General features: G+C 34.5%; 2 protein-coding genes across 4 annotated transcripts; one reads left to right on the top strand and one right to left on the bottom strand.

The window, feature by feature from the left end:
- Positions 1 to 896: 896 nt before the first annotated feature.
- LOC125650549 (peptidyl-prolyl cis-trans isomerase FKBP8-like) lies at positions 897 to 22,346 on the bottom strand. The gene is made up of 11 exons (XM_056164524.1): positions 22,265 to 22,346; positions 17,525 to 18,090; positions 17,170 to 17,317; positions 15,905 to 15,992; positions 13,821 to 13,931; positions 12,451 to 12,525; positions 12,149 to 12,260; positions 10,608 to 10,697; positions 7,778 to 7,855; positions 4,583 to 4,720; positions 897 to 1,258 (listed from the first exon to the last, which is right to left on the bottom strand). Exons 2-11 carry the CDS (start codon positions 18,056 to 18,058, stop codon positions 1,175 to 1,177), a joined length of 1,458 nt encoding a protein of 485 aa, XP_056020499.1. The 5' UTR covers positions 18,059 to 18,090; positions 22,265 to 22,346; the 3' UTR covers positions 897 to 1,174.
- Positions 22,207 to 26,068, top strand: LOC125650548 (U11/U12 small nuclear ribonucleoprotein 35 kDa protein-like). Of its 3 annotated transcripts, XM_048878921.2 has the most exons (3): positions 22,292 to 22,340; positions 22,456 to 22,612; positions 25,158 to 26,068. In XM_048878921.2, the coding sequence occupies exon 3, from the start codon at positions 25,159 to 25,161 to the stop codon at positions 25,885 to 25,887; it is 729 nt and encodes a 242-aa protein (XP_048734878.1). In that variant the 5' UTR covers positions 22,292 to 22,340; positions 22,456 to 22,612; position 25,158; the 3' UTR covers positions 25,888 to 26,068. The 3 variants fall into 3 exon arrangements, with proteins under 3 accessions (XP_048734877.1, XP_048734878.1, XP_056020500.1); XM_048878920.2 differs by lacking the exon at positions 22,456 to 22,612 and having other exon boundaries at positions 22,207 to 22,340; XM_056164525.1 differs by having other exon boundaries at positions 22,306 to 22,612.
- Positions 26,069 to 27,926: the final 1,858 nt, after the last annotated feature.

Below are 27,926 nucleotides of genomic sequence, written 5' to 3'. Positions count from 1 at the left end.
TTCCTTACATGCCTCAATGCCTTCATCGTGAGGAATGTTCATATATAAATAATGCAACATCAATAGTCACGAGAAGCATGTTGTCTGGCAAGTTCGAAGTTGGGGGTTTTGTTCATCATCATGTAGTCTGTCGTGTCTTTGAGGTAGGACGGTATGGTTTCTACATTAGGTTTCTATAATTTTGAAAAGATATTTCTATTGTCATCCCGACCCAATGATGGTACAAACTCTCTACACCATCGTCTGTAGATATGCATGCAATGAAAACCATTATTTTTCTCCATTTAGTATATCAGTGTTTCATTCTTGTTAACAAAGTAGATTATTAATATTTGTCATTTTTTCGTGATGTGTGATATTTGTTTATGTAATATACATCTCCTGATAAAGACTCGGGTTGTGTTGAAAATTTGAGGTTTAAATAACCAACAGTGTCATGGCCTTTTTGACCGTGTTACAGGTCTTTTTCAGTCATGTTTATCTCGTGATTAAACATCTCAAGGTTAAACACAACTGACGAAAAGTGATAATATGGTCGAAATATTTCAATACCCCTTGAGGTCATGATTTGAACAAAACTTGAATCCATTCTATGTCCGAAACTTTTTATATTAATGGCAATATCTGTTTCTTGAGAAGATTCTTAAATGACGTCTCCCTATTTTTTCATTTTCTTGATTATCTCCCCTTTGAAGGGAACATGGACCTTAAAAATTGAACAAACTTGAATCCCCTTCACTAAAGGATAATTTGTACTAAGTTTGATTGAAATTGGCCAAGTGGTTCTGGAGAACATCAGTAATGATTCCATTGCAACAATAATGTACCAGAATTGAATATTAAATTTTAAACATAAGTATGAAAAAACGGGAAATTTAAAAAAAAATAAACACAGCTTATTTTCTCCTTTTTTTACCATTAATTTTTTTTTTTTACACACACTTCCACATATATCTATTTGACAAATTCCAAGAATGCTTAGATAAATGTTTAATTATTATGAAAATCTTGGTAAACACTGCATATTCCTGACAGTTTGAATAATTTGATCTATCAAAAAGTACTATACAGTATATGAAAATTTGATAAACATTTGAGTTCAACATGGCAAATATACTTTGTAGTAGTTCTAACACAGGTATATCTTCATGTATGGTTGCTACCACTGCCCACTTCAGTGTTGCATATGCCTATATGCTGTAATTCCCATAGCAACTACTGCAATTGTAACACCACTAATGACTGAGGTCCACTTCCACTGAAAATAAAAGTAAAAATCTACATGCACAGTTGATGTCAAATTATTTTGATCATTATCACAGACATGGAGTTTTAGAGATAATGATTCTATGTTGACAGCTTATACATCACTACACATGTACTCATGTACCTAGACTTATACATCACTACACATGTACTCATGTACCTAGACTTATACATCACTACACATGTACTCATGTACCTAGACTTATACATCACTACACATGTACTCATGTACCTAGACTTATACATCACTACACATGTACTCATGTACATAGACTTATACATCACTATACATGTACTCATGTACATAGACTTATACATCACTACACATGTACTCATGTACATAGACTTATACATCACTACACATGTATGTACATAGACTTATACATCACTATACATGTACTCATGTACATAGACTTATACATCACTACACATGTACTCATGTACATAGACTTATACATCACTACACATGTACTCATGTACATAGACTTATACATCACTACACATGTACTCATGTACATAGACTTATACATCACTACACATGTACTCATGTACATAGACTTATACATCACTACGCATGTACTCATGTACATAGACTTATACATCACTATACATGTACTCATGTACATAGACTTGTACATCACTACACATGTACTCATGTACATAGACTTATACATCACTACACATGTACTCATGTACATAGACTTATACATCACTACACATGTACTTATGTACATAGACTTATACATCACTACACTTGTACTCATGTACCTAGACTTATACATCAATATACATGTACTCATGTACATAGACTTATTATTACTACACATGTATGTACATAGACTTATAAATCACTACACATGTACTCATGTACATAGACTTATACATCATTACGTGCATTGATGTACATATATACATAAACTTACTTTTCTGATCTTTAGGGGGTTCCAGTGCACAAAGTTTGATGTCTGTTGTGCAAAGGGTTTACAAGATACTGAGGTGACAATAATTTTTTTTACATCCAGAGTACTTTGACCTTGTGACCTCAAAATCAATAGACATCAATCATCTATTCCTTAGGATGCACTAGTGTACTAAGTTTGATGTCTGTCAAGCAATGGGTTCTCAAGATATAGAGTGGACAGTATCTTCCTATGTCAGTTGTTTGATTGATTGATGATATATTGTTTAACGTCCCTCTCGAGAATATTTCACTCATATGGAGACATCACCACTGCCGGTGAACGACTGCAAAATTTAGGCCTATATGCTCGGCGCTTATGGCCATTGAGCAGGGAGGGATCTTTATCGTGTCACACCTGCTGTGACACGGGACCTCAGTTTTTGCGGTCTCATCCGAAAAACCGCCCCATTTAGTCGCCTCTTACAACAAGCAAGGGGTTATTGAGGACCTATTCTAACCAGGATCCCCACAGTATCAGTTGTTTGACTCTTGACCTCAAAATCAATGGGGGTTAACTACTCCTTTGGTAAAACCAGTGTAACAAGTTTGATGTGTGTTAAGGAGATGTTTCCCAAGGTATTGAGCAGACAGTTTCTTACTATGTCCAGTTTGAGCAGACAATATCTTACTATCTCCAGTTTGACCTTTGACCTTGTAACCTCAAAATCAATAGAAGACATCTGTTTCTTAAGGGGACCCAGTGTACCAAGTTTCATGTCTGTCAAGCTAAGGGTTCTGAAGATATTGAGTGGACAATATCTTGTCCACATATCAATGTCCATAGAAGATTGACCCTTAACCTTTGGACCTAAATTTCAATAGGGTCATCAGTATAACAAGTTCAATGTCTGTCAAGCACAGATTCTTAAGATAATAAAGTTCGAATATTGTTTCAGTACATTGATATGTTGCTGAGTTATGGCAGTGTTTTAAACTCACTGTAAAATTAGCTAGACATGCAGGGCTGACTGTTTGTAAAATAGAAGTTATCAAGAAGCTAAAAATGTTCAGTTGTTAATCACTTACCATTTTTGCCCCAACCTGATACTAAAACTCCTATCCCTCGGATCATGAAATTTACAATTTTGGTAAAGGGCTACCTGCTCATTCTAAATATCCATTTAGTTTCAATTTAGTAGCAATAACATTAAAGAAGATGTTTCCTGAATATTTTACATATAAATACTATATACCAAGTTTGGTCCTACCCTAGATTCAGAATCTCTACCCTAGGGATCATGAAATTTACAATTTTGGTAAAGACCTTTGTACTCTACATCACTATGCATTTAGTTTTTCTTACACAGGTGCGATTGTAGAGAAAATTTTAGAGAATTGGTCCATTTTTGGTGCTTTTTGTCCTGCCCCTAAGGCCCCAGGAATCCTGAAAATGAAAATTTACGCCCCCTTGTCCCAGAGATGCTTCATACTAAATTTCAAAAGAATTGGAATGGTAGTTATCAGGAAGAAATTAAAAATGTTCAATTGTTAGCACACGACAACGGATGCAAATCAATTGCAATAGGTCAACTGAGTTTAATTAAGTGACCTAAAAAGTGTAAACAAGAGGCCCATGGGCCACATCACTCACCTGAGTCACCTTGGCACATATTCAAAGATTTTCCCTATATATATTTGCATTTAAAACTTTGATCCCTATTGTAGCCCTAAGCTACCCCTGGGGACATGATCGTTACAAACTTTAATCTGTACTATGTCAGGAAGCTTTCATGTAAATGTAAACTGGTTTCTATAAATATAAATCTGCACTATGTCAGGAAGCTTTCTTGTAAATTTCAGTTCTTCTGGCCCAGTGGTTCTTAAAAAAAGTTTTAAATGACCCCACCATATTTTTGCATTTTTGTGATTATCTCCCCTTTGATGGGGACATGACCCTTCATTTGAACAAACTTTAAAGCCCTTCACCTAAGGATGTTTTTGTCAAGTTTGATTGAAATTACCCAGTGGTTCTGGAGAAAAAGTTGAAAATGGGAAAAGTATACAGATGGACAGACAGACGGACAACAGGTGATCAGAAAAGCTCACTTGAGCTTTCAGCTCAGGTGAGCTGAAAACTGAGTATTTGACTTAATTATCTAAGTCAAAGGGCCATAACTCAGCAGAAAATCAATGGACTGTAGCAAAATTTTAACTTTATCTGTACTTGTCATGGTAAAGAAATTTACCAAATATCAAATGAAATGAAAATCTGCAAGCATGATGAAAAAAAAGCAGAAAACTGATTTGCCAGACAGACGGACGGACAGACAGACAGAGTCTAAACCTTAAGTCCCCACCGACAGGGGACTGATAAGTGAACCAGCACACTGATACGATGCAATCTGACTCTCTTACCACACTGCTGGACTTTGGTGAGGTTTTGCTGACTTTGGCCTCAGGTTTCTGACCCAGCATTTTCTGGTACATATTCTTCTCCGATTGAGTTTCAGCTTGTAATTTTTTACTGAGCTTCATTATTTCCTGGTTGATGACCTAAAGATCAAATATTACCTTTAATCATACTAACTCTAATGTGGGCAGTATATAAGTTTTAAACTCATCTTAGGTATACCCCCTCCCCACTTTCAAATTACCAGTTCTTGTATATTTTTTTGTCAAACTGCATGTTTTTCCTATTTCTGTGTTGTTTCACGCAACCAATATTACATTGAATGTCTCAATCATACAAAGGTGCCTTATAACAAGGAGTTGTGTGAGTGTGCATGCATCTTTATAACTTTGATAACTGGCCTCAAAACCATATTTAGCTTCACAGTTATCAACAACAAAATGTACGAGGTGTAAAACAATATTTATCTCAAACTAAGTGTGTTCATTATGACTGATTGTGAACTGATATAGTTTTTTCTGTTATGGTGTCTTTCTTAAGCACGAATAATACACGATTTCCAAGTTGCGCAATAGTTATTTCCCTTTGTTGAACTCTTACACATGGTGAGGCGCAAAATATGTTTTGGTATTCACATGGTGGGTACAAATGCTTATTGATGCGTTCATATATTGCCTAAAGGATGATTACCAGGCGTCATGCATTCACCCAAATTACTGGGACACATATACACTGTATAAGGTAAGTTTGTGAGTTTTTAATAATAAAATAGCTCAAACAAAAATCGATGATCACCATCTTTCTTTGATAAAAGTATCACTATGTAGATGAAGAAATAAATAATTTCATATTTAATTTAGCGGTTCAATTCAAACAAATTATTTTTGATATGGTCAGTTTAATGTATACCAACTGTTGATATAAACAAAATTTACACTTTCAGAACTTTTATCTTTATTTACATAGTCAGCCTATACTGTATGTATATATCTTGTACCCACCAAAGCGTTCAACAGAATACTGAACATACCTCCATCACAAAAGAGCTGATATCTCGGAAATTGTGTATTGAATAGCTGAGTTTTTCCAAATGTATTGGATGAAAATAATGCACTTATATTTGAGTTGAATTTTTTAAATTGATGTCATGGATGTTTGCATTTTTTTGCCAATCATGGCTTAGCATGGTTGAAAGAAAAGTACTGACACCGCTGCCACATATACAGTGAATATTTATTAATTATTGAATTATGAAACAATTGATGAATCATTTTTTATACTGCTTATATTTCTACTCTGGAAATAGAAAATGAAGTTGATGCCGACACGTTTCATGTTTTAATATCGCAGTCTGTAGCAGCTTGAAGTCACCCTTTAAAGGGACTGATTCATGATTTCCCCCCAAATTTTGTTTTTCACTTTAAATGATCAAAATCTAGTCTAATATGTTTAGAAGGTTTCACAAAAACTTTAAGGTTATTCATCATGACAGAAGCTCACTACAGAGTTTATTAGTTGTTTTGAAAACAAAGATTGAGGTGTGTGTTTTAAAAAAAAAATTTTTTTTATTGTTTTTATCATTTTCAACAAATACATATACACCTTTTACTCACACTCTCATACAGATTAAAGAAAGCGATATAGACAATTACATGTATATTCTAGTACTTATTGTTAAAAAAAAGAAGAAATGCTGTTATCATTAATTGAAAAGACATTTCCATTTAGACCATTTCTTTTTGTAAAATATTTGTTCTGTAAGTTTTTCCTCCAAAATGTAGTAATCATAAAAACATTTCAAAACATCATCAAAAACAATATTGACATTCTTTCTTGAATATTGGAATATGTATCTCTTTACTAAGAGGATTATAAAGTTTAAAACCATGTGTTCTTTTTCTGGAAAACCAAAAATAACAGTTACACTAAATCCTATTCTTTTACCAGATTTTTGAAAAATCCAATCTGATGATTTTGTCCATAGTGTAGAGACAGAAGGACAATAAAAAAAGATATGCTTAAGAGGGTGTCCATTATGATATCAGGCAGAGGTCGGCACATGCTATCTCTCAGATTTTCATGAAACTTTGTGCACAGGTTCCTACTGACCCCAATATGAAATTTGCCAAATAAAAAGTTTCTATCATGTTTAGTTAGGGTTCGACATGGAAAAACAACTTTGAGATAATTTTCGGTGCAAAAAGGTCACGAAATATTGGAAAAAGGTGCTATGTTTGAAATTGTTTCTGGTTCTAGTGCACATATTGAACAAAGTGGAGAGTTTTTAATTTTTGAGATATGTAGGAGTTTGTTAGTATACCTAATATTCTATGAATGATTCTATAGTTGAACCATATCAGTCCTGAATCTTTTGTTACAGATTTGATGTTTGTATATACATGTTTCCAATTTAAATCTAATTGCAAATTTAAATCATTAACCCATTTGTTTTCACAAATAGGTCGATGCTGTGATTTTGATATTAAATAGTCATAAATATTCCTAGAACCTTTTTTGTATTTGCATAGAATTTTAATGAATTCAGGTTGATATGGTTGAAAAGTTGTATCATGTATAAGCAGTTTGATATTAGGCCATGAGTGCATAATACACATGTAGCTTGTTTCAATCCCTCATATGTAGTAAATTTCATTTACTACATAAGATTGAGGTGTGTTATTGTTTACAAAGTTTTCAAATAAATGGATAATTCAAGTTTATTATATATATCTTATTTCAAGTATACTTTAGGTAAAATGTGTCATTTAAAAGTTAAAATTTGTGATAGTACAAAATTAACGTTTCACTGGTTTGATTGTTTACATAAAAAGACTCGAGTCTTTGTTTACATAACACAGAATCAAAGCTAAAATATTGCTCTGGGCTGGGCTAGTAGCTATTTCTTTTAATTGCACACCCCTGGACAGCCAAACTTTCAACAGAAAAGCTTATTTTAAACCATAGGCTGAGGTGAGACAAAAGTTGCAGATTGACAAAAAATATACAAATATTCATAATTTGGAAAGGAGGTGGATGGGGATAAACAGTATCCATACCCCATGTGCCTGTGTGGATTACCATTTCAGCACAAACCACAAATTGGTATTCTTACTTCAGTTCTAAAGGCACTAAAATATAAATCCTGCTAAAATAAGTACCGATAGAGTATTTCTTACACTTACACTGTCCTATACTCCTACCTTTGTATCTGGTTCTAATTTCTGAGCTTTCCTCATATATAGCAGTCCTTCTTTTGTGTCCCCTTTAGCTGCATAGCCCTGTAAATAGCAACCCATGTAACCAAGGACAAGTTATAACACACACACATCATGCATGTACATCATATTAGTTGCTTATGAAAACAAGAGGCCCATGGGCCACATCCCTCACCTGAGCCACCTTGGCCATGCTGATCTTCAGCCATTGTGATTTTAAAAAGATTTATTCCCATGAAAAACTTAGTCCCATGGGGTCACAACATAATCATGACACAAGGTCACAAAGTAAAAAATCATGATATGAAATGTAAGATCTTGCCATAAGGAATCTAAATACAAAATATGAAAGCCTTACCTTAAATAGTACAGAAGATATTGCCTAAGTTAACTTTTCTTAAAAGTAGGTTGTAATCCAATGTCAAGGTTACAAGGTCAAAACCTTGTGTACCGAAAGGAAGATCTTGTCACAAGCAATGTATACATGAAATATGAAAGATGTATCACTCACAATTCAAAAGTTACGAGCAAGGTTGATTTGGGTAAAATTCCAAGGTCAAAGTCACAAGATCAAACATTATGGCATCAAATGAAATTTCTTGACATAAGGAATCTATACACAAAATATTAAATCACTAAACTTAAATAGTTCAGAAGATATTGCCTAGGTGAGGTTTTCTTAATAGTAGGTCAAACTCAAAGGTCAAGTTCACAAGGTAAACAATAGGCCCATAGGCCACATTGCTCATCTGAGTCACTTTGGCCCTGCTGTTGTGATTTTAAAAAGATTTTTCTTTAATCTTTATTCCCATAAAAAATTTCATAGGGCACGACTAACTGAACATGAATTCACACAACATGAGGATGCCTCAACACCAATATAAATATCAAGGTCACACAGATCATGGAACGAAATAAAAGGTCTTGCCATAAGAAATCTATATGATGGAATTTTGAATGTGTTAATGACGGTTTAGTCAGTAGCAAATCAACAAGAGTGATAGCTTAGATAACAAGGTGAAAATAACGAACAGTGAACAATCTCATATCTCCTATAGGGAATACAAAATTACCGGTAACAATAAATTACAATACCAAATACTTCCCGCTATGATATTAGGAATAAAATAAATCTGACTCATCTTCTATGTTTACAGAGCATTTTATGAAGAACGAGCCCGATTTGTACAATCATTATGTACATGTCAATTGTTGACTGCTTTGATGGTTTTATTTTATCAGTCATTCACAGTAAAAAGTCTATTTCAGATTCAGTTGTTGATTCTTTTGATTCTAAATATCGTATAAGACATTCAAGCCCATCTGGCTTCCAAGTATGTAGGAACATGCAGAGCTTCATCTTCGCTATCATCATCTAACGCTTCTGCATTCTCGCTTGAAGTAGAAGTCGCCACCGTTGACAATATTTCATCATCATTAAGTGATTCGGAAGACTCAGCATTTTTATCCAAATTCCAAAATTCTCTGACAGTCAACATCATGTCTGGTCCAAATCAAGTGAGTCTTGAACTTAAGATAGGGAAAGTGCAATGTCAAGATTATTGACAAGTGTGCTATATAGCGTGGGATCACTGTGTTCTCATGTCAAACTTTGATCTCAATTATGGCTCTAGCCTACCTTGGAGGTCCCTGAATTGAACGAACTTGAAATTTGCACTACTTGGGGATGCTTGCATATCAATAAGAGTATTCATGGCTGTGCCGTTTTCCTATACATTCCTATGTAAAAATTTGATCCCATATTGTGGCCCCATCCTACCCCTGGGGGCCATCATTTGAACACATTTGAATCTATACTATGTCCGGAAGCTTTCATGTAAATTTCAACTTTTCTGACCCTGTGGATCTTGAGAAGATTATTTAAGGGACTAGTTCATGTTTTTAGAGAAAAATATTTTTTTCCTTTTTGATGTTAAACAATAACAAGATGTGTTTGTGAAACACAAATGCCCCCGATAATGGCCAATTCTGAAGATGGCCAAGATCACAAGGACAAATATCTTGGTACCAGTAGAAAGATCTGAAATGCTCATGTGCAATATGAAAGCTCTAATATTTACCATTTAGAAGTTACGACCAACGTCAAATTTTATAAAAATAGGTCAAATGTCAACGTCAAAAGGTTTAGTACCAAATGGAAAGGTCTTGTCACAAGGAACACTCATGTGAAATATCAAAGCGGAAGGTTAAAATTTTCAAAGTAAATCAAACTCCAAGGTCAAGGTCACAGGGTCAAAACAGTTGGTACCTACGGAAAGGTCTGGTCATAAGGAATACTCATGTGAAATATCAAAGCTCTATCACTTACTGTTCAAAAGTTATTAGCAAGGTTTTAAGTTTTCAAAAAGTAGGTCAAACTCCAAGGTCAAGGCCACAGGGTCAAAAATGTTGGTACACACGGAAAGGTCTTGTCACAAGGAATACTCATATGAAATATCAAAGCTCTATCACTTACTGTTCAAAAGTTATTAGCAAGGTTAAAGTTTTCAAAAAGTAGGTCAAACTCCAAGGTCACAGGGTAAAAAATTTTGGTACCCATGGAAAGGTCTTGTCACAAGGAATACTCGTGTGAAATATCAAAGCTCTAGCACTTACTGTTCAAAAGTTATTAGCAAGGTTAAAGTTTCAGACAGAATGACAGACAGGACAAAAACAATATGCCCCCCAATCTTCGACCTCGGGGGCATAAAAATATTAAAAGTTTATGAATGGATAGATGAATGCTGGACAAAAGTGATCAGAACTTTCAGCTCATGTGAGCTAAATACTGAAGAAAGCTTGAGTGCATTTTCACCTTTCCTGTCCTAAATAAAGCTTTGACATTGTCTGGTTGTACATCAAGTACCATTCTGCAGGAGTTGATGGCAGCATCATAAGCATCTGTCTGAAAAAATTATCAGCTGCATAAATAGCCAATATCATTATCAATTTTAAAAGCTGAGGTCGATACTGTTCACGCTACTGATGTGTACCTATTCTAGCGTATTTAAGATTTGGCTTAGTAATGCATTATTTGGTGAATACGAGAATTAGCACTTTTGCCATGCAAGTGTTGGATGATGGATAAATAGAGATTTTCAGACTTTAGCACAGAAATGAATTGGTATTCTTGCTTCAGCACCCAGGGCACTAAAATATGAATTCCACTATACTAAGTACACACAGTAGTTTGATCATCATTTAAATTGTGGGTCAAAATATTGCTTTCATCCATTAACTAGAGGATATTGTTTTGTTGTTGTTTGTTTTTTGTTTTTTTTTAAAAAGAAAATAAAAAAAGATGTCTCCCCTTCAAAGTTTGGTTTTCTTATAATGGGCAATAATAATGAGTGCAAGAGCATGATACGGGCAATATCAAGAGCCAGTGTAAATGTCTTGTCGATGTCATCCTTCTTACATCAATATTCTACAACTAACTGTGTTCCTAAGTATGAAATTTTGACCTTGATTCCAAAAATGAGCAAAGTAAACTAAAAAATTTCATGTAATGCATTTATTCTTTAAAATTCCATCTTTCCATGTTCATAGTTTGAAGTCTCTATGTAAAAAGGTTTTCAAAATATACCAAGATTTGTCTTTTATTTGACTTTGAAGAAATGAGTAAAGATAAAAAAAAAAAAAAATGCAATAGACCATAAAATTACTTAAATACAAGTGATATTTCCATAAAAGCAACTTCAAATTAATCGAGATTTTGAGCAAAAAATATATCAAGAATCTAATAGGGGATTTATTTTGAATTCAATACAATTAGGGTATTTATTTTGAATTCAATACAATTAATCATTCAATACAAGGGAGTTCAGCAGGTGTAAGCTGTATAAGTATAAGCTTATATTGTTTCTCAGTTACAAAGTTCTGGTCTAGACACGGTGGGATGGAAAGACGGACAGATGGATGGACAGCCACAATTCTGTGCCCATTTCTAAAGATCTATTACAATTTTATGATATGGCCCATTTAGCCCTGTCCTAACACCTGAAACCCTACAAACCCAGTGACAATGAAATTTTACAATTTTGGTAAAGAGCTCCAACTCATTATACCCATGCACCTGGTTTATGGAGTACTGATTCTGAAGAAGATTTTTAAAAATTGCACAATTTTTCAGAGATTTTGGTCCCTTTCACTCATAGATTCACTATATCAAAATCAATTCAGTAATTTCAGAGGAGACAAAAAAATATTCAAAACTTTATAAACAACAAAAATAAATCACAATAGGTCACCAGAGCTAACTATGGTGAGTTGAATATGGAAGAAGAAAAAATAATCAGGATGAAGGCCAAGTTATTGTAAAGCATTCCTAAATCTATACAAATATTTTCCACTTACTTTCAGTTGACATGCTGCCATGTTATTGTAACACTTAAGTCTGCTCTCTAGTAATTTTTGTAAATTCTCTGCTGTATCTGAACATGTGGCGGGATCTAGAATACTAACGGCTCTACAACACAGACACCACAAAAATATATCTCAACTTTCATAATACTTCTCATGTAATACTAAGGGCTCTACAACACAGCATACACCACAAAAATATCTCAACTTGTAAATATTAAATCTATTTCAATTGCAAAATGTATACTTTAATTTTCACTACTAAATTATCACAAACTATACATGCTATGACTTACTTTGTGTAAGAATTAACAGCTGATACATAGTCTTCTCTTGTAAACAGATAATTTCCTCTCTCTCTTTTACCTTCCCTGCAGATGAAATGTATCACTTTAAACCAGTCTGATTGAAATCAAACCTTTTTATTTTGTTGCATGACAATCAATAAAAAAGAGCTATTTTTAATAAGACTGCACTTTAGACTATATAATTAACCTGGAATTTTAATCATTCACTTTATCTAATTCAGTAACAAATAATTCTGCACCTATTCTTCACATAGATCTTGCCATATTTGCATATAACCTTGTTGATGAGAAGATTTTTCAAACATTATACGTATTTTATCTATTGATTTTGGATTTCCGACATTGGAAATGAGGAATTATATATCTCTGCAATAGCAATTTTTTTGGGGGGGAGAAGTTACTGTTTACATTCATTCATTACATTGGTCTCTAGAAACTAAGGTTATGACAACATGGATACCTAGAAAGTTCTGGATAACAAGTCTCATTTTCATTTCAGCCTGACATGTAGAGAAACATATTACAACACTTATCCCATAATTAAAGTGAACTTCATCTGGTTTTTACATTCAATTCAGTTCTCATGATATTTTCTAATAGTACAATACCATCATATAAATGTCAATCTTGTGAAGATTAGAATTTTTAGAAATGACCTGTAACCATGTTAACCTATCCATGTGTAAGTCTCTCTGTTGTGAAGATTAGGATTTTTAGAAATGACCTGTAACCATGTTAACCTACCCATGTGTAAGTCTCTCTGTTGTGAAGATTAGGATTTCTAAAATTGACTTGTAACCATGTTAACCTATCCAAGTGTAAATCAATCTCTGTTGTGAAGATAAGGGTTTCTAGAAATGACCTGTAACCATGTTAACCTACCCATGTGTAAGTCTCTCTGTTGTGAAGATTAGGATTTTTAGAAATGACCTGTAACCATGTTAACCTACCCATGTGTAAGTCTCTCTGTTGTGAAGATTAGGATTTCTAGAAATGACCTGTAACCATGTTAACCTACCCATGTGTAAGTCTCTCTGTTGTGAAGATTAGGATTTTTAGAAATGACCTGTAACCATGTTAACCTATCCATGTGTAAGTCTCTCTGTTGTGAAGATTAGGATTTCTAGAAATGACCTGTAACCATGTTAACCTACCCATGTGTAAGTCTCTCTGTTGTGAAGATTAGGATTTCTAGAAATGACCTGTAACCATGTTAACCTATCCATGTGTATGTCTCTCTGTTGTGAAGATTAGGATTTCTAGAAATGACCTGTAATCATGTTAACCTATCCATGTGTAAGTCTCTCTGTTGTGAAGATTAGGCTTTCTAGAAATGACCTGTAACCATGTTAACCTACCCATGTGTAAGTCTCTCTGTTGTGGACATGCTGTCATAGTCTGGGGGATAATCTTTTTGAATCAGCTCTATGGTATAAGTGATACTGGAATAAGGTGGAATATCTGGCTTTCTACAACAAGCAAGTAAAGCATACAGAACCAGGAACATATCTTTTGAATACACTTAAGTTTTAATAACATTGAGAGCAAGTTCATATAAATTACTATAAGAGAGGCCCATGGGCCAAAACACTCACCTGAGTCACTTTGGCCCTACTGTTGTTCAGCTGTTGTGATTTTTAAGGTTTTTTTTCAATCTTTATTCCCATGAAAATTTTTGACCTAATATTATGGCCCAAACCTAGCCCTAAGGGGTCACAACATAACTATGATACAAGGTCACAAGGTTAACATGAGGCTCATGGCCACATCACCCACTGAGTCACCTTGGCCCTGCCGTTGTTCAGCTGTTGTGATTTTTAAAAGATTTTTTTGTTATCAATCTTAAATTTTCCCATGAAAATTTTTACCCCATATTGTGGCCTCAACCTAGCCCCATAGGATCAAAACATAACTGAAAATGAATTCACATTACTCAGAGATGCCTCAACACCAATATCACTAACATGATCTTGCTATTCTAGATAAGACCAAGGTCACAGATCATGGTGTGATATCTCGCCAAAAGAAATCTATATACAAAATATGAAAGCTCTTCTCAAATAGTTCAGGAGATATTGAATAGGTCAGATTTTTATTAATAGTAGGTCAAACTTCCAGGTCAAGGTTACAAGGTCAAACACTAAGAATAACATGGTCCTGCCATAAAGAATCTATACACAAAATACGAAAGCTTTACCTTAAATAGTTCAAGAGATATTGATTTGGTCATGTTTTAAAGAAAGTGTTCAAGGTCACAAGATCAAATACAATAGTATCACAAAGTCTTGTCATAAAAACTCTATATACAAACTAGAGATTGTTTTTATGAAAAACAAATGTGGAGGAGAAAGCATAAACAGGAACATAGACATTATGAGCTATGATAAGCCAAATAGGATGAAGAGTGTTCACAGATTATTTTACACCCTCCACCACTCGGATCCACTACAGGATCCTCCTGTCCCTACACTATGCACATCTGCAAATGGCATTGTTCAAGTATTGTATAAAGTTTTAAGTTTATTAGATAAGCCATAAAGGAGAAGCATTCATAAGATTTTGTGACAGACAGACAGACTGACAGAAAGTACAAAAACAATATGTCTCCTCCTGGAAGAGGGGAGGCATATATATGAAAGCCCTACCTTGAATAACTCCATATTTAACAAGTTTTATTTTCTTAATTTAAGTACTAGGTCAAATTCCAAGGTAACAAGGTCATAGTATGAAAATGAAAGGTCTTGCCATAAGAAATCTACATATAGAATATGAAAGATCTACCTTAAATAGTGCAGGAGACATTGAATAGGTCAGAGATTTAAAAAGCAGTTCCAACTCCAAGGTAAAAAGGTCAAACTTCAAGAAATAATGTCTTGTCCAATGAAAGTCCTTCCTTAAATAGTTCAGGACATATTGAATAGGTCAGATTTTTATTTAAAAGTAGGTCAAATTTTCAGATCACGGTCACAAGATCACACACACCATTGCATTACATAAAAGGTCTTGCTGTTAAGAATGTATACACAAAATATGAAAGTCCTAGCTTAAATAATAACACTTTGCTTTCCTATTGTGACCCCACCCTACCCTTGAGGACCATGATTTGAAGAAACTTGAATCTGCATTATGTCAGGAAGATTTCATGTACATTTGATCTTTTCTGGCCCAGCAGTCCTTGAAGATTTTTAAATGACCCAACCCTACTTTTGCATTTTCATGATGATCTCCCCTCTAAAGGGGGCATGGCCCTTCATTTGAACAAACTTGAATCCTATTTACCCATGGATGATTTGTACCAAGTTCGATTGAAATTGGCCTAGTGGTTCTGGAGAAGAAGATGAAAATGTGAAAAGACAACAACAATGACAAAGACGACAACAACAGATGCAGGACAAATTTTGGTTCGGGTGAGTTAAATAAATTTTATCTAGTACTTTCTCACCTTCCTTTCTCTCCATAGGCAAACCTGGCCTCTGTTTGTAGTTCTATAATTTGTCCCTCCTCCATTAGTACCACAGCCAAATCCAAAGCTAAAACAAGATGTGTTTGTGAAAACACTATGCACCCCCATTAAAAAAATGTGGCAAATTCAATCTGAACTATGGCAGACCTTCACCTATATTATTCACATAGCTTTGATCATGACCTCTCTGTTTTATATTAAAGGGACTGGTTCACGATTTTTGAACAAAATATTTTTTATTTTTGATGTTAAACATTAAAAGTATAACTCATTTGATATTGAGAACCAAAATGTTGACCTTCTGAATGCAAGAATAAAAGCTATATTCTAGACTTAAATCTGTGTTATGTAAACAAAGACTCGAGTCTTTTTATGTATACAAACAAACTGGTGAAATATGGAATTTGTAATATATAGCATCTTAATTCTGCATAGTCACAAAATTTAACTTTTAGATGACACACTTTACAAAAAGAATGCTTGAAATGTGAAAGATATAATAAACTCAGATCGATATCCATTTCTTTTGAAAATTTCGTAAACAATAACATACCGCAAGCTTTGTTTACAAACAAATAATGAACTCTCTAAAATGAGCTTCTGTGATAATGTATAACCTTAATTTTTATGTGAAACCTTTTAAACATGTTAGATAATAGATTTGGATAATTAAAAGTGAAAAATAAAATTTTGGGGAAAATTGTGAATCAGTCCCTTTAAGTATAAAGTCAAAATCATGACCAAGGTCAGAGATGTACACAGAGAAAGAGACAGACAGACCAAAAACCAATATGCCAGATCTTTGACTTTAGGGCAGGGTTGGGCGGTTAAAACCGCCCCCGGTTTTAACCGTCCCGGTCAATACTCCCCAAGTGGTCAATACTGGTCAATTGTGATTTAAACTGTCCATTTTCCTATTTTTATACATATACCCAAAGTATCCTGAGTGATTAGTTCTCAATGAAAAGCAAACAACCTTTAATCTGCGATGTTTCTTATCACCCTTTGTGAATTTTTAGGCCTCTTTTGGGGAAAACACCTGCTTTTCAGATTTGGAATGGGGTCAAATTTCAGCCCTCTACAGACCCTAAAAAATCCCTGAATATCTATCTACTTGCAATATGGTTTAAACATAGGGAATTACTATGTATAAATGGCATCAAATTATCACTTAAAATATAACTTTATAAAATTGAAAAAATGTAAAAAAATTTTAAAAACCACTCAGCTTATTAATTGCATACCTTGTACAACATCACCGTCTCCTAAAACGAATGTCAGTGAATCATTTACATCAACAACAGTTTCATCTTCCAGTTTTCCCTCAACTCTGATTGTTACTTTATCACCTGTGATGGGTCTTCTGGCATCAGGGGCAGCTGGTCTTAAAATCTATTAGAGATAAATTCATAAGGACAATCATTTCATAACTGTATATGATCCTCATAAATGTAAATGCCATTCATTATAATTTGCAATTTTGATAAAAAAAAAAAATTAAATGATGAGGAAATTCTAAATTTAAAAAAATGTTTGTATTTTAAAATCCTTTATATACATGTAATACCATATATGCAGTATGTTTATGCAACACATCACCTTTTTCTTCAGGGAACCATTTCCAAGAATGTCTAGGTATTCATCCTCTTCTTTCTTTTCTTTATCAACCTCATGCAAACACTCATCTTCTACATCATTTTCTTTCACATGTTCTGGATCTATAGTTTCCTTCTGAAGATCTGGATTATTGCTGCCCTGAGGGCTAGAGTCATTGTTTCTGTTTTGATCTATAAGCACCTTTTTCTGTGAATCCAACTTTTCATTATCATTCTTTGCAACATTCTCGTTATCTATGAGTCGAGGCATGTCCTCTTCATTCTCATCACTAGATTCTGATTGTTGATTCGTTTCTCTCGCCATTTCTTTTCCATCCTCCGGAAATGAAACACTCTCTGATAGAGGTGAAGTGTCTTTTGATTCTGATGAGTCTATGTGAATAGAACTATTTTGATTGGTATTGGCCTCTGATATATTACTTAACTCTGAGATGACCGAGTCCCCGTCTTTGCCGTCATCAAGAACGGACTTTTCTTCACTTTTCCCGATATTTGTATCCTTAGGTGAATTATCCATATCATAATCCTCTTGACTATGCTGAGATTCCACTGGAAAAAAGTTCATTATTCCGATATAAACAAAACTAAATAGGCCATCATGTTATGATACAGAGTGATGGAAAATCGAAAAAAAATCATAATTTTCAAAAAATAATGGATAGGTCATAATCAATTAAAAAATCGCAAAAATTTTAAAATCATTTCTTCTATATCAAACTCTTCATTCTCTAAAACAAAATCAAATTCAGTTTTGAAAGATATAATACTAATACACTGCACATATAATCACATGTGTTAACTTGCAAAATTTCAAACTGAATTGATGTTCCTGCTTTAAAACTTGCATCTATGAATTCTGATTTTCCAGAAACTTCATTGGAAATCAATAGTTCTTGAATTTAGTACATGTGTATCTATACAACAGAGAATACTACATATGTATGCATATCTCAGGTATCAAAACATGTGTGTATCAGATAATGGAAATGGCTAAAGATCTGCAGGTTAATTGAAGGCCTGCAGAAGACCTAGGGAAGACCCATAGAAAATCAGACAACATTCATCAAATATACTGTTATAATCTTGTTATATAAATATAGTTTATGTGTTCACAATATGATAATTTATTAGCAGTGCTCGAGCTAATGGCGAATTTTTTTCAAAAATGGCGAAAAAAAAAATTAAAGTGGCGAAAATCCCATTTTGTAGTAAATTGTATTTTAAAATCTGTCTTGTGTTTTCCTTTGTCAGTGACACATTACCGCCTGTTTGTTTATGCAGTCAAAATTTGTTTATTCAGTCAACGCGTGCGACCGGAAATCTTGCGCCGCTCCAGTGCACACAGAGCTGGTCACGATGGCCAGATAATAGCCTCAGGTAATGTATGGCTGCAAAAAAGTCGGTGATTATGTAATAAAGTACATCGGACAGCTGTGTACCCTGCTGTGGTCAATTGTTTAACATTTGAAGTCTTATTCATTATCTTGTTATCATCTTCACATTAATGTCAATTCTTAACCCCAGAACCGAACGGTAATTAAATTGGCCATATTATTGTGTATAATGTATATACATCAATTGTTTGTTTTTGCGGCCAAGCTCGTTGATTACAAGATTTTAATTTTGATGGGTTTGATTTTAGTTCGATATTTCATAAACAATGCGGTTGGTCACCATTGATATGGACATAGCAATTTTAATAAAAAAAAATTCTTTGAAGTTCGGTGCGCAACAGTATAAAAATGTTAATCTCACAAGACTATGCACTAAACTCGTAGCTTCTGAGCCAAGTCAGTCTAGAATTTTAAAAAATACCATTGTTTGGCTTTACAGTCAACCCCACCTGCTCAAACATCTTATTCTGTCCAAATTGCAAAATCTTCCATACCAAAACGGAAATTTAATAGGGAATGGTTGAGATACGACTCTAAATTGGGCTTGATGTTTTGTGACATCTGTATCTCGGGCAAAGTACACAATGTTTTCAATGAAGGGTGTAGCATCATGAAGTTTATATTGATATGATTTATTATCTGATTTTTTATTTCCATAATAGAATTTATCAAAAAACAAATCAGGTTCTTAATAATTCAGAAAGAAGTGTTTAGGTATGGTAGGTGGATATGATTAAGTACTATAACTGATTCAAAATGCTAAAATCAGTGTAATGAATAAAATAATATGATGGAAATAATTGTAAAGCATGAGATTATTTGCGCTGCGCTGCAACCCGAAAAAGTGGGGAAAGGGAATTTTGGTCCAGTGGGAGCACTGTTTATTAGATACCCATCAATAATCCAAAATTGATTTATTCGCTGGACACTCTCCATGTGCAGTTAGAGACAACCCTCCCATCAGAGATTTGTCATGAGGTGAGGTCCTCAGACCCCATCCCCCCATCAGAGATTTGTCAAGAGGTGAGGTCCTCAGACCCCATCTCTGACAAATCTCAGGGGTAGTCCGGACCCAACACGAAGTTTATTGCTTATGATTGTTTTCTGGCTAGCTTTTGCTTGCCAACTTCCTAAAAACTCTTACATAAGGGAATAAGGAACCCTCCATCAATATTTTATCATATTTTAGTTGAGTTGATCAAATGATAATAATACTTACAATGGCAGTGAAGTGACTAAATTGTGTTACTTTTCCATTAGAATATTCATATTTATTTCAGAATTACTGAATATGGAAAAGTAGCCCAATTTAATGGTCTACGATGACTATGAAATAATATTTGATATAGATCTATACTTTAAATACGAGTTTCAAGTGACCCATTTGTTTATCATATTTACTGTCTAACAAAACGTAACTCAGTATACAAGATGATACCAAATAAACTGAGGTATTGTGTCACGGTAGGAGTCAGTATGTTAAACAATCCTCACTGTGCAATGGCCTTGAGTGCCGAATAAAGGTCTAAATTTGAAGCCTGGTGCTGTTTCTAAATGAGTAAAAAATTCTCAAGTGAGACGTACGTTAAACTCCAAATAAACGAACAAATATGCCCCGTGTGACATCTATACTTCAACAGTGTCACCGCTGCCTGGCTATGGAAAGTCCATACTATAGTATAGACAGGAGTTGTTCTTGCCAAATAGTATAAAATAACTCAAGGTCATTTCACCAAATTCAAGGTCATTATGATTAGAGGGGTTATCTTACACTGAACAGTGGTATTTGCTACAAAATTTGAGGCTATGATTGTAATTCTGATATGAGGTCGCACGATCAATTGTGTGTTGTTTAATGTCCCTCATTTTTAATCATATGGAGAGTCACCATGAATGTTGGTGGAAGAGCTTCAAATTTTGACCTTTATTTTGGTACTCAAGGTCATTGAGCAGTGACACCAATAATTCTTGGTAGTTGCATATCTGACAGATAATATGTGCACCGTTTCACAACTACATGTGAATTTCCAGTGAGAAATAGATGACATTTTGCAGCTGCAAGCCACACATGCTATTTTGATACTAAATATATGCTAGATTCATTTGGACAGATTTTGCGACACAACTTTAGTTACTATTTCAAAATGGGCTTCAAAATAACATAACTCTGACGTTTAAAGTTACGCAGCCCCCCTCCCTGGAATTTGCAAAAGACATAGTACCATCATGATGTATGAAAAAATTGAGTTATTATAATACATATATTAGTTTGGTATTCTCGATCCAAATTAATTTGAACAGTCCAATTTGGCTTTAAAATTACATGTCTGTTGTAAAATGGCTTACGGTAATGGGAAACGTGGTGCCATTGGAATAATTTCTCAAGTGTCCAATAAGTGTGTTTTTGCAACTGCCGGTGACATTGTCACTGCACAAAGATCGATCTGTATTAAATGCAGGTCATGTTTATATTTTGATCTTTAAGAAAAACATGCAGTTCTAACAGTAAGGTGCAATTAAATGATACCAAAATCAGTGCAATTGTTCATTTGTTATTATTCATAGCATCTTAAAAGTATCGTGACACGTACCGTATTGTCAATGTCTGTATCATGGTACGTATCATATGGCAAGCGTATCGTTGCACATTAAGTAGTGGTGAATGGTAGTGGAAATGCAAAGTTGAACTGATGGATTGTACTGAACAGTACCCCCCCCCCCCTTCAATCTATGATTTTAGGGTTTGGACAGAACTACTTTGCCAACCAAGAATTTTCAGACAAATACCCCCCCCCCCCCCCCGATAATAGATCCGACGAAGCAAGTTTCCAATATCGACCTTCAAAATCATTTTGCAAATATTTTCACATATTGTGTACATACAAACCATATATCACAATACTATAACATCATAAAAAGTATATATAGTATGATTTTCTGCAGATTTTCAATCACATGTAGGACTTATAATATATGGGTCATTCGGCGAATGTCAAGACATTCTAGAACATGCTGCATGTCAATTTGTATTGGGAAATTTAGGGGAGAAACATGACCAAAAAACCCATTTATTTAAAATTAACACATAGAATATAAATTATTTCACATTAATTGTTCAAACTGTAAGCTATGAACAGATTATGAACATAGAAGAAAAAACATATTCCTACTTTCTGTTTCCTTCCAAGATATGCCGTAAGTCAATTTTCACCTACTTTTGCGACAATAACTTCTTGTTTTAAGAAGAAAAGAAATTATATTGACATGAAAATGATATCATTACTTTGAAAATTTTCATATGATAACAATCTAAATACCGCTAGGCCTACCTATCACAGATTGAAATAATGCACTACGACAACCAGAACTCAGAAGGTTATTGTACGGTGCCTGCGACAAGTAAAAGTAAGCCCTATTTATCACCTTATTTTGTCCGAGTGTTATATAGCTAGATATTTTCCATGTGATAATGACTAGTTTTGATCAGATTAGCATCCTTTTATTTTGACTCGAATCACAGCTCCTTGTCGCGCCTTAACCTCAGCGGAGATTATGCTCGGCTAGACACAAGCTAGTGTAACAGAGACCTGTCACGAAATATTAGACCTAGTCCTTGTGAACTGACAACTTCATCGGTGAAGGCATCAGTCCAAAAATCCAGCCGAGTCCAGTCTCAGGCAAGATTAGTCGCACCATAGTATAACAATGAATAGACCTAGTACTGTTAACGCTATTCTCTTTAGAGAAGTCGGGAGGCATAGCCTTCATCGACTTCTCTTCATAAGCATTCATGTTTTGATTCTGGAAAACGTGTAAATGCCGGAGTTGGTGACGGTTTATGCTTCGACCAACCTGTCGACTCGGATGTGCCTGGATTTACGCAATAGACAAGTTGTTTTCAAATATTTAACAGTAATGCACAAAACTGTAGATCAATATATGTCAAGAAATTAGAGCAGTTTCCCTGGGTGGCAATTTTGTAACCAGGTTACAGTAAGGACAATATTTTTTATCCAATTTAGCATATGAAACATATATGTCCTATAGTGCTAAACTTTATTTTAAGGTTGCGAGAGTTAGACCTTTCTCTCAACACTCACTTATCACAATCTAATTAAAATTAGATCCTTTGATCCGCTCACGTATATCGCTACACGCTTGTGTAGCGATATACGTGAGCGGATCAAAGGATCTAATTTTAATTAGATTGCACTTATCATTAACTGTTAAATGCAGGGTTACAGGAGTTACGAGGGTTACAGACCATTGTTTCAACACCCACTTATCTTTAAATGCAGGGTTACAGGGGTTATGAGGGTTACTGACCTTTCTCTCAACAAACTGCAGGGTTATAGACCATTGCTTCAACACCTGCTTATCTTTAAATGCAGGGTTACAGACCATTGTTTCAACATGAGAGAAAGGTCTGTAACCCTGCATTTAAAAATAAGTGGGTATTGAGAGAAAGGTCTGTAACCCTCGTAACCCTGCATTTAACCTTGTAACCCTGTTTTCTAATGTAACCCTTGTAACCCCTGTAACCCTGCATTTAATCTTGTAACCCTGTTTTCTAGTGTAACCTGGTTACAAAATTGCCACCCGGGGAAACTGCTGATTTCTTGCCATATATGCAATTATAGATAAACTGTCACAAGGAAATCAACACTTACGTGCTTTTAATCCATTTTCAACATGTCCCTTGTCCCGGGTTTAAATCACAACTCTGATTACGTCAGCCATTTCTCTAAAATAACTGGTCCCCTATTGTGACAGCTTCTCCCAAGACCAGTTAACGTAATCCTGGGACATGTTGAAAATGGATTTAAAGCAAGTAAATGTTGATTTCCTTATGACAGTATTGTGCATTTATTGTTAAATGTTTGAAAACAACTTGTCTATTGCGTAAATCCAGGCACATCTGAGTTGAAAGGTTAGACGAAGCACAAACCGACTCCGGCATTTACACGGTTTCCAGAATCAAAACATGAATGCTTGCGAGAGAAGTCGATGAAGGCTATGCCTCTCGACATCTCTAAAGAGAATACTGTTAACGCATACAAATATATATAAAAAAGAAGTCACTGTGCTCCTATTCATGATAAGCCATTGTCCGATTGTAATGGGTGACGTCTAGTATTAAGACTCTTTTAAATTCAACCTAGTGGCTAATAATTTTTACCTACATAAACCAATATATTTAGACCAACTCAAAATAACTAATTTCACGTATTCTTTACTTGTGAGTTAAAATGGGAAATAACAGTGCATGTATAGAGAAAAAGAGGTTTTTTAGGCCAATGTAAATGAACCAGTTTATACAAGTACTTGTATGTATGCATCAAAAGTATAAACTCCAAGTTTTGCTCGTTGTGATTACAATGTGTGTACTTGTAAAATCTGCTAACAAGTGTAAACAATGATCATAATAGATGTTGAATCTTCAGACTTGTATTTGTCTTTTTTGGGTATTAATAGATATGTAAGTGTAATAACATAACAAATATAAATAAAAACTAAGAATTCCGGTTTCCTGCTAGTGACTAGACTAAATCTAATAACTACGTAAATCATTGTCTAAAACTGTTGTCATACATTCAGCACCCCGTGCTTAGCTTTGTTTTGGTAAGATTTCCTACATAGTTTGCAATGTCAAGGTTATGGTGCTCCACCTTTTAGTTCTTCCCATAATACAAACATGTCAACACATTTTCCCAAACTTTGGCTCTTTTTGCTTACAGGATTATTAACATTATTAAAGAGAAAATTCAAAACTGGAATTGAAAAATTTCCAGAATACAAACATGTCAACACATTTTGATTAATGGATTTTTAAAAATATCACTAAGAATAAAATAATCAACTTTTTATTATAATCGATTATATCAGAACAACACTAAAAATAGCTATATGTACGTAGGTAGAAATGGCCTCCGTACTAGATCTGGTACTATTCTTTTGGGTACTCTATTTACTTTTTCCTCCTATCATAGTATTATTTTCGTCACTTGTTGTGTTTTGAATTTTGAGAGTATCTGTGATATGATGTGAACATGCATGAATATTAAAAGTCATTGAATATATTAGGCTAAAGTTTTGTTGGTAGCATATCCTCAAAATGAAGTAATGCTTGTCTCTTTAGTCATTAACTACTAACCTATGTCTTGCCCTTTTCTATTGCATAATTAAATTATTTGATTTAATTTTAAATTGTTCATTCTCTAGAATGGCCCAAGAAGATTGGACACCTTTAGCAAAGAAATACTGCCCCCTGATGGCAGGCAGTATCGATATGACTGACACAGAACCTCATGACCATGGAATCATCAGGGCCTTTTCCTCTTCTTACAAACCAAACAAGGATGTGGCTGGTGATCCTAACTGTACAGTGTTTGTATCTCATCTGAACCCCAAAACTGATGAAGAAACACTGGAATCAGAATTCTCTTACTTTGGAGATATAAATAAAATAAGACTAGTTAGGGACATTGTCACTGGGCATTCCAGGTGTTATGCATTTGTGGAGTTTAATGAGGAACGGTCAGCAGTCAAGGCAGAAAGAGATGGACATTTAATGGAAATTGATGGACGTGAAATTCTTGTGGACTTTGAACTGGAGCGTAGACTGCCAGGGTGGGTTCCCAGAAGATTAGGTGGAGGCTTTGGAGGCAAGAAAGAATCGGGTCAGTTGAGGTTTGGATGTAAAGATCGCCCATGGCGAAAACCCATTTCTATGCAGAGAAGGCATTTAACAGACAATTTTGATGATAATGATGGTGAAAGAATTCAAAGTGGTCAGAGACTAAATGATGGGAAAATCAGAAAGCGCTCCAGAGATGGAGGTAGGTCACCTGATAGGATCCAGTCCAGGGATGGTCGATCACGAGACTGGCACAGGAAAAGCAGCTGGTCCCTAGAAAGCAGTAGAAGAAAGAGGAGCAGATCCAAACACTGATGACATGGATCTTATTAAAGACATTTTTTCAAGCTTTGAAATGCCATAATTGAAAGAAATTACTGAAGAAAATGTGTTTTTTCATTCAAACATTATAACATGTTATAAATTAGTATGACATTTTTTTTTTACAATAATGAGACTGGATGCATCAATCTAATTAAAATCAGATCTTTTCTAATCCTGAAACTTTCCTCTTTTATTCAAACCATTTAATCTTTTGGAATATGATAGGTGGTGTCCTGTAGATGTGCAATAAGGTTTCAGAATTTTCAGTAATTGCTAAATCATCTTTTGAAAGGTGATTGCTAGTGTCCTGTAGTTTCGGAATTTTTATTTTCACTCCGGGCCAAATGGGGTCGAAAATGACGTTTTTGTACAAAAACTTGGTTCCCAAAATTCTTCTTTACATTTTAGCAGTAGTAAAATCATCTTTTGGAAGATGATTCATGGTGTCCTGTAGATGTACAATAAGGTTTCAGAATTTTCATTTTCACCCTGGGGAGTAATGGGGATCAAAAAACGACATTTTTTCAAAAACCCTGGTTCCCAGAACTCTGCTTAATACAATTTATGCAGTAGCCAAATCATCGTTTGGATCATGATTTGTGGTGTCCTGTAGATGTGCAACACATTTTTATTTTCATCCTGGGGCCCTAATGGGAGTTAAAAAAAAAAACCAATGTTTTTTCGAGAGAAAAAAAACTTGGTTCCCAGAACTATTACATTTTACACATTAGCCAGATCATCTTGTGGAAGGTAATTGGTGGTGTCCTACAGATGTGCAGTAAGATTTTGGAATTTTCATTTTCACCATAGGGGTTGAAAAATGACATCTCTTTCTATAGAAAAACCTGGTTCCCAGAGCTCTCACATTTTATGCAGTAGCCAAATAATCATTATCTTTTGGAAGATGATTGGTGGTGTCCAGTAGATGTGCAATAAGTTTTTGGAATTTTCTTTTTCACCTTGAGAGGCAAAAGGGGTGGAAAAATGACAAACAAAAACCTGGTGCTTAGTGCATTGTGTCATGTGCAACAAGAATATGTTTGCTTTAAGGGTTGGAATCTCAACCATTTTAAAGATATTTGAGCAAAAAATTATGGGATGACCCTTGGACACTTGCCCATCAGAACACTCATTGTATCTTGATATGTGCCGCAGGAATACATATGGTTTAGGGGTCTAGACCTCAATTGTTTTAAATATATTTCAACAATTATGAAATAGGAATTGGGATGACCCCAGGGCACTTGCCCAACAGAATACTTAATACATCTTGTCATACATGTATTTAGCAAGAATATATATAGGGTATGTTATATGGTAACTATTGTGGCTTCTTTGCTAGTTACACAAGTACGACGGAGAGTATATTTATAGGCAATGCGGATATTGCTGTCATTTGACTTGAGTGCAGTTTATTAAGGAAGCAATTTCTTTTTAATATGCACAACAAACACGGGTGTCACAATGGCCAATCTTTACTGAGAGATTGAAAATTAGCAGAGAAGGTGGTCCAAAATGACTAGAAACATAACTCGTCTACGCGTATGCCTGGATATTTATTTTAAAAGTCGGTGATTGACATCATGTAACTATCCTCAACTTCATACGATATACTGTAATAAAACAAAACAATAATTGTAAACAATGAATTGATACTTACAACACATATGATCATGTATAATGATAATTCAAACTATCCGAAAACTGATTTCAATACAGAAAATTGCTGTTTATAACACAGACTGCACCAAACAAGTAATATTCTGATAGAAATTACAATAAATATAAAGAGCATCTGTATAGAGCACAACAAAACAGAGTTATTGCCCCTAAAGTTACAAAAAGTTTGAGTGCAACCAGTTTGCACTCTATGAGCAAAAATAATATCTATACATGGTCTTACTATATGTCACATATCTTTATACTATCGCTGAATTATATTGCACAATACTGTAATTCTATGAACATAGTTTGCATAGATATTTAGGACGTGAACTACGCACGCGTGTTTACTCAGAGAACATACTTCA

This window comes from Ostrea edulis, chromosome 5 (genome assembly GCF_947568905.1).
Source record: "Ostrea edulis chromosome 5, xbOstEdul1.1, whole genome shotgun sequence".
Taxonomy (NCBI): domain Eukaryota; kingdom Metazoa; phylum Mollusca; class Bivalvia; order Ostreida; family Ostreidae; genus Ostrea; species Ostrea edulis.
Note: the sequence above shows the minus strand (reverse complement) of the source record. Positions and strands in the feature narration are given on the sequence as shown.

Coding starts and splice junctions, on each gene's coding strand:
- LOC125650549 (XM_056164524.1), bottom strand. CDS start 18,058: ATGGATAATTCACCTAAGGATACAAATATCGGGAAAAGTGAAGAAAAG. Junction 13,932..15,904: donor GCCTATGGAGAGAAAGGAAG/GTGAGAAAGTAC, acceptor TGCTTGTTGTAG/AAAGCCAGATATTCCACCTT. Junction 4,721..7,777: donor AATTAGAACCAGATACAAAG/GTAGGAGTATAG, acceptor TTTGATCTTTAG/GTCATCAACCAGGAAATAAT.
- LOC125650548 (XM_048878920.2), top strand. CDS start 25,159: ATGGCCCAAGAAGATTGGACACCTTTAGCAAAGAAATACTGCCCCCTG.